This window comes from Chelonoidis abingdonii, chromosome 1 (assembly GCF_003597395.2).
Source record: "Chelonoidis abingdonii isolate Lonesome George chromosome 1, CheloAbing_2.0, whole genome shotgun sequence".
NCBI lineage: Eukaryota > Metazoa > Chordata > Testudines > Testudinidae > Chelonoidis > Chelonoidis abingdonii.
This window is the reverse complement of record NC_133769.1, coordinates 98,728,468-98,740,833: the sequence shown is the minus strand read 5'-3', so window position 1 is coordinate 98,740,833 and position 12,366 is coordinate 98,728,468. Positions and strand designations below refer to the sequence as shown.

General features: G+C 51.2%; 1 protein-coding gene across 4 annotated transcripts in view; it reads left to right on the top strand.

The window, feature by feature from the left end:
- MGAT3 (beta-1,4-mannosyl-glycoprotein 4-beta-N-acetylglucosaminyltransferase) overlaps nucleotides 1-10,088 on the top strand; it is a 35,462-nt gene extending 25,374 nt beyond the window's left edge. For all 4 annotated transcript variants that reach the window (XM_032779899.2, XM_032779902.2, XM_032779900.2 and 1 more), the window contains one exon: nucleotides 2,703-10,088. In XM_032779899.2, coding sequence (XP_032635790.1) covers nucleotides 2,703-4,209 — 1,507 coding nt within the window. In that variant the 3' untranslated portion in view covers nucleotides 4,210-10,088. The remainder of the gene's footprint in view (nucleotides 1-2,702) is intronic.
- Nucleotides 10,089-12,366: the final 2,278 nt, after the last annotated feature.

The following is a 12,366-nucleotide window of genomic DNA, read 5'->3' as shown; positions in this document are numbered from 1 at the left end:
GGTCTCATCTAGTCTGGAGACAGGTGTCTCTGCTGGGCCCGCCGTTTATTGCTTCTCTTACTACAGAGAATTTTTTCCTGGATGGTGGCTGGTGAGTCTTGCCCACATGCTCAGGGTTTATCTGGTCGCCATATTTGGGGTGAGGAAGGAATTTTCCTCCAGGGCAGATTGGCAGAGGCTCTGGGGAGTTTTTCACCTTTCGCTGCAACGTGGCATCGGTCACTTGCTGGAGGATTCTCTGCAGCTTGAGGTCTTCAAACCACAATTTAAGGACTTCAATAACTCAGACATAGGTTAGGGGTTTGTAACAAGAGTGGGTGGGTGAGATTGTGTAGCCTGCGTTGTGCAGGAGGTCAGACTAGATGATCATAATGGTTCCTTCTGACCTTAAAGTCTATGAGTCTATGATGTGCTTGTGTCGGTTTACAATGACGCACCAGCTTGTCTGTTCGCCTTTTTGTGAGTTGAAGTTTTTGTAAATGGTTTGGCTTCGTTCTGCTTTGAGCCTGAGTTTCAGAGGTAGAGGCGATCCCTCCTCCACCCCCAGCCCCACCCTGGTGTTCATCTAGTGGGGAATGTGCTTTTGCATAAGAGTTTCATGCTGTAATGAGGGGTCCAGTCCCTTTATCATGATGGCAGGTCATCTGCTCCTGGCCCATCCCTCCCATCCCCCCCACCCCAACCTGCTGACCCTTGGGGAGAGGATATACTTCCTCTTCCACATCTAGCAAGAGTGACTGCCTTTTCCTGTGTGGAATGGTGGGGGATCAGGGAGGTGAGGTGGGAGCTCATATCTTTTGTCTGGATTCTGCTCCTTGCTACTTTCCCATCTGACAACAACTCTCCTGTCCCACTCTTAGACGGGGAGATTAGCAGCTGGATAAATGAGATGGCCAACATATTTTCTGTTGCCTGGAGAGAGGGGGTGAGCACTTCTAGATTCCTTTGTGGTCTGTCTTTCAGTCTCTTGGACCCATCACCTTGACACGATGGTTCTAGCTGTAACAGCTGTTTTTATTTTTACACTGCCTTGCTCCAGAGGCAACATGTTCAGCCCCTAACTCGTAGGGGATGGAAGGCAAAGGAGTTGAGTAACAGTCCACTAGCCCAATGAACTTTAGGTGGAAGGGAGAGAAAAGATGAGTCTAAATTAATTTTGAGACTCTCCCTGCTCAGCACTGAGTAGCTTTTCCTGGAGCGAGAGGATTGCTTTAGGACATGTGTTGTGGATGACCCTCCAAATGGTTTTGGGGATTCAGGTATCTCCCATACCCCAGAAATTGAGATTATTAGCTAAATGTTTTTAAGGCCCCTTCTCCCATACCAGAGATGGGCAAACTGTGGCCCGTGGGCCACATCCAGCTGTGGTGACCAGATGTCCCAATTTTATAGGGACAGTCCCGATTTTTGGGTCTTTTTCTTATATAGGCTCATATTACCCCCCACCCCCATCCCGATTTTTCACATTTGTTCTCTGGTCACCCTACATCCGGCCTGTGGAACCGTCCTGCCCGGCCCCTGAGCTCCTGGCCTGGGAGGCTAGCCCCCAACCCTCCCCTGCTGTTTCCCTTCCCCCGCAGCCTCAGCTCGCTTGCTCGGCTGCGGGCACAGTGCTCTGTGCGTTGGGGCTGTGAGCTCCTTGGGCAGCACAGCTGCAGAGTCTGGCCTGATCTGGGGCTCTGAGCTGTGTGGCAGCGTCATGGCCCAGCTCCAGCCGTGCGGTGCGGCTGTAGTGCCACCGGTGCTCCAGGCAGCGCGGTAAGGGGGCAAAGAGCAGGGGGGGTTGGACAGAAGGCAGGGGAGTTTGGAGTGGTGGTCAGGGAGTGGGGGTGTGGATAGGGGTCAGGGCGGTCGGGGGGGAACAGGGGGTTGAATGAAGGCAGGGGTCCTGGGGGTGCAGTCAGAAAGGAGGAGGGGTTGGATGGGGCGGTGGAGGTCCGGGAGTGGTCAGGGGACAGGGAGCGGGGGTGTGTGAATGGGGCAGGGATCCCCGGGGGGGTTAGATGGGCAGGAATCCTGGGAGGGGGAGCAGATAGGAGGTGGGGGCCAGGCCACGACCCCCTCCCTAACCGGCCCTCCATACAATTTACAAAACCCGATGTGGCCCTCAGGCCAAAAACTTTGCCTACCCCTGTCCCATACACTACACTCCAATCCAATCATGTCATCTTTTCAGCCTCAGCCTTCTGTTCTCCTTGCCCCTCATCCTGACCACTCTCTAGCCCTCTCTTCCAGCAGCCCCTGTAACCTTTTGGTGATATACCATATGAGCAAGCTCTCTGTATTTTGTCCTTACCTTGCCATCTGCTCTTATCAAATCTGCTGAGCTTGGAGACTTCACTAGATCAGAGGTGCCCAGCATTCCCTGCTTCCCATCCCCTTGCCGGGACACTAATGGAATGTTCTAGAATGTATCCGGTCTAAAGACAGCGCCCAGGCCTGGGGAGGTCAGATTTGCTGAACTCCAGAGGGAACTTAGCAAAGGTGGCAGGCCTGGTGAGAATGGGAGGGAGGGAATTGGATTGGATTAGCCTCCCCAAGATTTGAGGGAAAGATTCCAGCTGGAGCCTATTCTATCTGAGTTTGGACCTCACTCTGGTTATATCCTGGGGTCCACACAATACTCTTTGCCCCACTGGTCCAGGGACCTTTTGCAGCCAACTAATAACTGAATGCTACTTTTCTCTTTGGCTTTTCCTCAGGATGAAGATGAGACGCCACAAGCTCTTTCTGACTCTGTGCATGGGTGGTCTCTGCCTCATCTCCGTCTTGCACTTACTCAAGGCTCTCTCTTACGTCACCTTCCCCCGGGAGCTGGCTTCTCTTAGTCCCAATCTCGTCTACAGCTTCTTCTGGAACAATGCACCTGTCACGCCACAGGTCAGCCCTGAACCAGGAGGGCCGGAGTTTCTCCGCACGCCACTGTACTCCCATTCACCCCTGCTCCAGCCCCTGCCACCCAGCAGGGCCAGCGAGGAGCTGCACAAAGCTGAGTTTTTACTGCAGGAAGACACGTCAGAATATTTTGTCCATACCAAAGCTGGCGGCGTCTGCTTCAAGCCAGGTACCAGGATGTTGGAGAAGCCACCAGCAGGCCGGACGGACGAGAGAGAAGATGGTGCTGCTTCAGGGCACCCAGCTCGCAAGCCGCTGAGCACCAGAGGCACAAAGCGGCGCAAGTGGGTGGAGTGCATGTGCCTGCCTGGCTGGCATGGCCCTAGCTGTGGGGTGCCCACTGTGGTCCAGTACTCAAACCTGCCCACCAAGGATCGGCTGACACCACGTGAGGTACCCCGGCGGGTCATCAATGCCATCAACATCAACCATGAGTTCGACCTCCTTGAAGCCCGTTTCCATGAACTGGGTGATGTAGTGGACGCCTTCGTGGTCTGCGAGTCGAACTTCACGGCTTATGGCGAGGCGCGCCCACTAAAGTTCCGTGAGATGCTCCTCAATGGCTCCTTCGACTACATCCGCCACAAGGTGCTCTACGTCTTCCTGGACCACTTCCCTCCTGGTGGGCGCCAGGACGGCTGGATCGCCGATGACTACCTGCGCACCTTCCTGACGCGAGACGGCATCTCCCGCCTACGCAACCTGCGCCCGGATGACGTCTTCATCATTGACGATGCGGACGAGATCCCGGCCCGTGACGGCGTGCTGTTCCTCAAGCTCTATGATGGCTGGACGGAGCCTTTCGCTTTCCACATGCGCAAGTCCCTCTATGGCTTCTTCTGGAAGCAGCCTGGCACCCTAGAGGTGGTTTCTGGCTGCACAGTGGGCATGCTGCGTGCCGTCTACGCCACGGATGGGATCCGCCTCCGCCGCAGAGAGTACTACACTATGCCCGGCTTCCGGCAGTACGAGAACAGCACGGGCCACATTCTAGTGCAGTGGTCGCTGGGCAGCCCCCTCCATTTTGCTGGCTGGCACTGCTCCTGGTGCTTCACACCAGAGGGTATCTACTTCAAACTGGTGTCAGCCCAGAACGGGGATTTCCCCCGCTGGGGTGACTACGAGGACAAGCGAGACCTCAACTACATCCGGGAACTGATCCGGACTGGTGGCTGGTTCGACGGCACCACCCAGGAGTACCCCCCTGCTGACCCCAAGGAACAAATGTATGCCCCAAAGTACCTGCTAAAGAACTACCAGAGGTTCCACTACCTGCTGGAGAATCCCTACCGATGGGCGAAAGGGGCTGGGTGAGGGGAGCGGGACTTGCATGGGAGATGGGAACATTAGAGCAAAGGGAAAGAGTGAGCTATGTCTTTGATTTTCCTTCTTCATTTTGTTTCCAGCTGAGGTGCGTAGTTTCTCTGCCTTTCCAGGACTGAGACTTGGGGTGGGATTCTCAGTCATGCTAATGAGGGCCAAAGGGAAGGGGAAGAAATGAGAATTGGCCCTGCAGAAGCCAAAAAGACTGTGGCACATCCCCTCAACCTTGCCTGCAGGATGGAGAGATCTTTTTAAGGGGGCAGATTTTCTTACACGAGGGTGGGCAGAGGGAGCAGCTGCCCCCACCGCAGAACAGGTTGCATGCACATGTGAGTCTGGACTTGTCAATGAGCATGTGAGTGAGCGAGCGAATGTATGATCATGTGCATGTGAGTGGATGTTTGTGTCACGCGTGTTCATGTGAGTTTGTGTGTACATGTGCAAAAGCATCTCTATAGGCATTTATTTTTTTACCTCAGTATTCTTTAAAATAGAGCCTCCTTCTGCCAACCTCCTGTCAATACATCTCTCATGGGCTCCACTCTTTGTCTAATGTGCTGCCGGTCTTGGAGCTTGCAGAAAAGGGAAGTGGGGTGGAACACAAGTGCTTGTACTCCTTCCCTACCCCACCTCACTGTCACACTGCACCCCACACCTTAGTTCTGCCCACAAAGCCTCATGCTGTGTCCCAGAAACCTGCTTTCTTCAGAGGAGCAAGCTGAAGGGGTCTTCACTAGGTTGATTGTGTGGTGTGTTCACAAGTGTGTGGATTAGTGTGTGTCCGAGTGTTAATGTGCATGGATTTGGCAGGTGTGTGGTAGAGTGCATGTGTGTGTGAGAGAGGTGGGAGCGTGGGAGGATTCAGAAGCTCTGCTATCTACTTAGGGGTTAAGGATATTCAGGGAACCTTCTACAAGCCTACTGGGTATGGGGAGCGGGGCCAGGAAGCTGGAGGCTCTGTGTGCCAGTGCTCCATAAATGGGCCTATTCAGAACCAGCTCTGGATGGGGTAAGAATGGGGACAACCTTAGGGAGGCGCTGCTGGCAATGTCTGTGGCAGGGAGCCTCCCTCCCCAATATAACAATACAAACAAGTGCTGGTTAATCCTCTTCTCCCTGGAGTAAAAGGGAGAGGAAGGGGAAATCCTAACCCACTAGAGCCTAGCCCAAGTTTTGGGGCCAGTGGGATACAGACTGCTGGGGAATTACTCCTGGAATGCTGCCACCTTGTGGCTGGGAGGATGTGCAATCCAGACTCTGTCTGGACTGAGTGGAGAGTCATGCAGTGAGGAGGGGAAGTGACCGAACTGGATTTCAGAGCTGAACCAATCAGACCCAGCAAGCTAAACTCTCCATCCCTGTTGTCCCTCCACCAGGTTTTTAATGACAGGGCTTGTTTCTTTCTTCGGCTGTCTTGGTTCTTTGGGGTGACAGCCACCTTCCCCCTCCCCCAGTTTGAGCAAATGGCTCCGTAGTGTGTATGGAGTCCAATCCATAGCATGTAGCAGGGTGAAGCTATGTTATTCTTCCAGCTGAGAGAGTACACTGAAGAGAGGGATGATGGAAACATGATTCCCCACCCTTTTGTTTGGAATAAGCATGGGGGAGAAAAGGGAATGTTCCCTATAAGGTGCGATCATCCCTCACCAGCCAGGCCAGCTGTGCTGAAGAGAGGGGGCTTTATTTGCCAATGGGAGTGTAAATCACCCTGACCATCAGGAGTCACCACCCTTGTTTTTTTCCTGGATTCCCATTTCTGCTACTCTCTTTTCCCCCATCTTTTATGTTCCCTCCTCCATCTATCTGGGGGAAAGTGACAGGTCCTAGAGCTCAGTTCTAAGGTCAAGCTTCCTGATCCTATAAGTATTTCTAAGGTTCTTATCTTGGTATCTATTCCCCTAGCACTCTGAATTCCTTTTACAAGCAGCTGTGGGTTAAAAGTACAATTGAGATAAAACAACATAAAGCACCAGAAACCCCTTGGTTTTTGACTGATCTGAGCCATATTTAATCTTATCTCACTCCTAGTCCCATGCAGGACCGGCACCAGGGTTTCTCGCGCCCTAGGCGCACGGCCATTTCGCCGCCCCGCGTGCTCATTTTCTTTCATTCTTGGAGAAACAGTGAGAGCCCAGAGCCTGCCCTCATACCTTCTGCTTTGACTCCACCTTTCCACAGAAACAACAAACCAAAGTCCAGTCCCTGCTGACTGGAGGGGAGAGAGAGACACACGCTATATATCTTTGTCCAGTGGAGCTGCCGCAGCCGTGCCTGCGGGAGGTCCACCGGAGCCACGCGGGACCAGCGGACCGTCCGCAGGCACGACTGCGGCAGGTCCACCGGAGCCGCGGACCAATGGACCCTCCGCAGACACGACTGCGGCAGGTCCATCGGAGCCACCTGCCACCCCCTCCAGCAAAATGCCACCCCCTAATAATGCTGGCACCCTAGACAATTGCCTAAGCCGCCTAAATGCAAGCGCTGGCCCTGGTCCCATGACAGGTGCTCAAAAGAGGCTAAGCACCATTTCACTTTATTCACAACTGCTACCATCACCCACTACTGTCTGCTCCCTGAGATCATTGAAGGCTGGCCCACGGAATGGGAGAAGGGGAGATTTCCACCCTCACCTCTGGGAGAAAGCTATTGCTGTGCTGCCCAAGCTGAGCTTCATCTGCATGACCCATCAGCTAGGGTGTGAAGGAGGCATGTTTCATACGGAGTGGTACCTCACAGAGCGGGGTCTACAGGCCAATCTGCCACAGAGAGTTCATGACTATGGTGAAGGAACCCCCATGACTTACAAGAACTGGAGGGTGATTGCAAAAGGAGGGGCATATGTTACTGGAGAAGACTTTGCAGCAGTGGATTAATGCAGCTGGGCAGTACTACAATCCTAGGTGGAGGCAGAGGGAGAGCACCATGCATCAGCCCAAGGGCCTGGTGCAAAATATTGCAGAGAGGTACAGAGGGACCCAGCCATTGCTCATTTTCTTTCATTCTTGGAGAAATAGTGAGAGCCCAGAGCCTGCCCTCAGACCTTCTGCTTTGACTCCACCTTTCCACAGAAACAACAAACCAAAGTCCAGTCCCTGCTGACTGGAGGAGAGAGAGACACACACATTATATATCTTTGCAAACTCCAGAGTGCTGGGAGGTGGTCAGCTGCCTTGATGGCAGGCACCATATAGCTAGAACTTGAGTCCCTTCCTTGCAGCACAGTCCTAGCCACTAGTCTGGGGTGGATTTAGAACATCTGGTTAACACCAGCAATCTTCCAAGATAGGAAGCGATGAGGGACCAAGCAGATCACAATACAACCAAAGTACTGTACCACCTCCCCTGGCACAGCACCTTTTCCCCATTTGCCTCCTCCCCTCTTCCACTCGATGGGCTCTCTGGGGTTTGCATTGCACTGCAGGGTGTGCTTGCCTTGCCTAGGGTTTTGCAGTTGCCTGTTGTGAATTTCTAATACACCCACCGCTGCAGTAGCTAGGCCTGATCCAGCACAGAGATATAGCCTGCTTGTTCCTCTTCCCTCCCTTAATTCCTCACTCCCCCTCTTTCTCTTTCAGTTCCCTCTTCTCACTATCAGCCACACCCCCCAGGCATGAGGAACAGATCCCATTGTAACTGGGTAGGAATTGAACTCCTCTGGGGACTCTGAGAGGGCTCTCCATCCCAAAGTCCCTCTCCCTGCCCCCTCCTCACTAGTTTGTTTCAAATTTCATTTCTAACTGGCTTCTGTGTTGAGGGACTTTCAGGAGAAATGTGTTCGGTTTTACTCTTCATATGAGTAATTTTTGTAATTGTTCAGTTTAAAGCCAAACCAGTTTATATTTGTGGTATTTAACTTGCATGGCTAATCCTCTCTTGATTGGGTTTAGAGAAATTGACCTCTTTTGGATTTAACATCTTCTACTTCCATCATCCCTTGAAAGCAGCCGGGTGGGACTTTTGGGAACTAGCTCTTGCTGGTTGATTTCTTAGGCCAGCAGTCCACCCCAACCAGGCCCTGAAGGAATGGGAAGCAGAGGTTACATATGTAATTTGATCAGATAGCTGGATGGATGCCTATAGGAGAGAGACAGATTAAGCTTGAACAAGGAGCAACACAAAAGTGCAGGGTCTCAAATTGTGGCAAAGGAGAAATGGGTGTGATGATAAGAATTGGTCCAGAGCCCTCATTCCTACAAACCATTGATATGAGCAGCCTGGCTTCTTTGATCGTGTCTTGATCTGGCACTGAAGATGCTGCAATGGAGTTTAGGATATCACAGCTGTTATATGCTATTTGTTGCAGCAATCATAACTGAGAATGAGTAGTACAACTCACTTCCTCCTTTGCCCACAAACTCTTCTTAGACTGCTGCTGCTTCACTCATGTCTTTTCACCTTTAACCCCTCACTACCCTTCTTAATTTGAACCATGGATGAGGCAGCCTCTGCAATTTCTGGGGCTTACACTCTGCTGCTTGTCTGTTTCAGTCTGTTGTATTAATGTCCCCTGCTCCTTTGTCATTTTCAAGGCTCTCTCACCCCATCCCCCCACATTAAGTCCTGAGAGGCAGGCTCTTTCCGGGTTATTTATAAGCGAGGGTGTGGACATGGTGTTGGAGCAGGTGGGTCCCCCTTACTGGACAGATTGACTTGAAGGGGCTTCTCCCTATCCCATTAGTGGAGCTGGTGGTAAACCTTGGTGATGCTCAGAGCCAGATTGAGTGTGATATCCCTAGGGGAACGAGAGACCAAGGATGGGATTGTTTTTACGGCTCTGTGTTTATTATGAAAAGGAAAACATCACAATTCTCTACTTAGTGTTCTTTCCTCCAATATTTGCAGTATGTCCCTGGGGCTGAGGTATTCCGTAGAACTCCTGTTTGCCTCCAACCAGGGGGGGACAGCGCAACATATCATTTATATGCTGAAGGTGGGCAAATGGAGAGGCTCTGATTCATCCAATTAATGTGACAAGACTGTTTGAGCTCAGAGCAGCATTTTTCCCAGTTATCCTCAAGCAAAGTATCCTCCTGAGACCATAGCTTCTTCTCACACCCTGTAACTACCCCATCTCATGTCCCTTTGTCACCCCCTTTCTTCATCAACTTTCATGGCTGCTGCAGATCTGCACTGTGAGGACCTTGGAGCTGGTCATTCCTGGTCCTGTTAGTAAACACTGGTTAGGTAGGCAGTGGCAAGGGAAAGGTCAGCCTGGATTTACAGACCTCTAAAACTGGGGAGGAGAGGGCAGAAGGGGAAGGGACCCAAATCCTTTCGTCTTTGTGTTCAGAGCTCAGAAAAAAAAAACAACCCACCCTTCAATCTCTCTGAGAAGTTGGAGCTCACTCTTAATGTGAAAATATAGGAGTATAAATGTGGAGTGTGAAAAAATGGGAGGGGTTTTAACCCCAAATGTCAAAAAAAGGGAGATGAGTATAATGCAATACACATACACTGGGAATGTCAGAGCTGCAATCAATGGTATAGAAAAGAGGAATACAAGGCCAAAAGCCAAACTGAGAATTCAAACCACTGTCCATTCTCATTCTTGCAGAAACGATCAAGCAGTATCCTCCATGGAGCAATGCACTGGCATTCCCATGGGACTGATGCTACCTAGGGAACTGACTTGTGGTGTTGCCCAGAGCGCCCTCTTTTGGCAAAGGAATGTGTGGACTTGCCAAAAAAAACCCCAACCCTGTAATTTATAAACACCAGTAATAATTAATTTTTGTAAGGATTAATCAAATGTACATTCTGAAATCATTTTCTCTGTAAATGGTTGGATTTCATTTCACCCTTAAAGGGATACTTAAAAAGGCGATGATAAAAATAATAATAAAAAATTTACAAAGTATGAAGGGAAACCAGATGGTGTCTGCGGCTGTCTTTATTTCAGCCTACATAGTCAGGAACCCATGGAAAAGAGGCAAAGAGGGTGCTGCCTCCAGCTGTGGCACATCTCTTCCATTCCTGAGTAACCCTGCACCACTTGGGGGCTTTATAGCAGAACCTTTGAATGCAGAAGCAATATGCTACTGTGACTTCAAGGAGCAACCGCTCTAGCTCAGCCAATAGAGGGTGCTCATGTACCCCACTGAGCAAGTCTGATATATTTCACCCAACAGAGCCCAGTGCAGGAGCATAGGCATAATCACATGGATGTTTTCTGGCAGTTGTGAGCCAGGATTTCTGTCACATCTGTAATAATATTGTTGGCTAGCAGTGTCCTTTTAAGCAATGAATGTTATGTAGTGATAGCCCAAGGTGCCATAAACAGCTATAGGGCTAGAAGCCCCTCTTCCGTTAATCAGGCCTTGCAGCCCTTTGAGGGACAGGCTGTAAAAGGGTAGGTCTGCTATATTTCCTTCAGCCAGGGCAGTGGGTCCCCAACCCCTGTTCACCCTGGGATAGCCTGTACCCAAAAGAGTGGCTTTGCTAGCTCATCCAGCTGTGGGAACTGCTACACTGTAAAAAAGTGTGACATGCTCGGGGCTGATTTATTCCAACCAGTAAGGAGAAGCAGTAGTGCACGCATGGCAGCCACTCCATCCCTGTAGCATAGACACCCCAGCCCCAACACACAGTTCAGTGATTGGAGGGACCTATTACTCGGGGGGAATTCTGCACCAAAAAATTAAAACTTTTGCGCACAATATTTTAAAATTCTGCAGATATTTTTTGTCAAAATAACACTACATAATCACTCCAGTTTCAATTATTTTGGTAATTTATTTCAAAATACCTGTCAGCAAGTATGGCTGTAACAATACAGATACAAAAATTCCCCCAGAAGTAGAGAGTTAAAGAAACCCCTATAATCACCCAGTTCCTGATTCTCTACTCCCTTCTCTCCCCGCCCGAGCCCAGCTGCAGGGCCCCCCCTTGCCCAGATACCTGCTTGCCCTCCACCCCGCCCCAGAGCCCAGGGAGCCAGAGGGAGAAAAAGCCTGATGCTCAGTCCCAGGCTTGCATGGAGTTTCCTATGTGCCACCACCCTCTTCTTCCCTCAGGGCATGCTGGGAACTGCAACTGCCAGGAAACCCTCTAGTTCCCTCTCCTCCCCCCCCGCACCCTCCCCCCACCCCGAGCAGTATCATCTATGTGCAAGCTGGGCTCTGCCAGCCCCAGCACTCCCTAGTGATGGCTAGCAGCTCCACAGCCAATTTCTGTGGCGGGAAAAGAAATTCTGTGCACACATTAATTTCTGCAAAATTCTGCATTTCACAGTGGTGCAGAACTCCCCCAGGAGTAACCTATTAAGCATTGAGCCGATCCATCCTATGGCATTGTTGGTGGCTCTCTTTTGCTGTGAGCAACAGGCTTTCATCCAGTGCAAGAGCCAGTCTGGAGATGACAGGTTTCAGCTATGCTGGGGGAGTACCCCTCTCATTGCCTGCCTGCTCCACCTTCCCACCTCCTGGGGTACAGCAGCCAATTGCAGGGACAGCTTCTTCCCACTTCCCATAGCCACCTGACTCAATTTTCACAGGAAAGGAGAGGAAGCAAAAACAGCTCAGCAGCTGGGGATGGCTCTGTTCCCTCTGCTTCCTGCTCCTTTGTGCCTCACCCTGCCCTCCTTGCCACATCCCCCCTGAGAAGGGGGCATAGGGGATGAAGAACCCTGAAGCTGCCCAAACCTAATGTGGTTGGAGACAAGACTGTCTCTGCCCTAGGCCTGGGAGAGTAGAGGTGAGGAATCCCAGGAGGAGCAGAGGTGAGGCTGGGGAGGCTGAACTGATGGGGAATAGGGGCTGGGTGGGTAGAAATGGTAGGGGGGAGCTGGGTAGATGTGTGGAGGGGATGGGCAAACCTGATGAGGGGGTAGAACTGATGTGTGGACTGTGGGGGACAGGATTGATTTGGAGGTTGGGAGCAGAATTAATTGCTAGGCAGAGGAGATATGGGGGCAAGAGCTCCTGCAGCAGGGGCCAGTCACCTCTAATACACTAGAGAGAGTGGGCCACACACACATGCGCACAATGGGTGGAGAGAGTTCAGAAATCAAAAGACAGACCAACAAAACCACAATAGAATCTTTGTTTAAAAATCTCATGATTTTGGGAACAATCATGATTTCTGGGGGGGTAGGGTCTGGACGCACGATTTTAAAAAAAAACAACAACTCCATGGCTGGCACTACTGCAA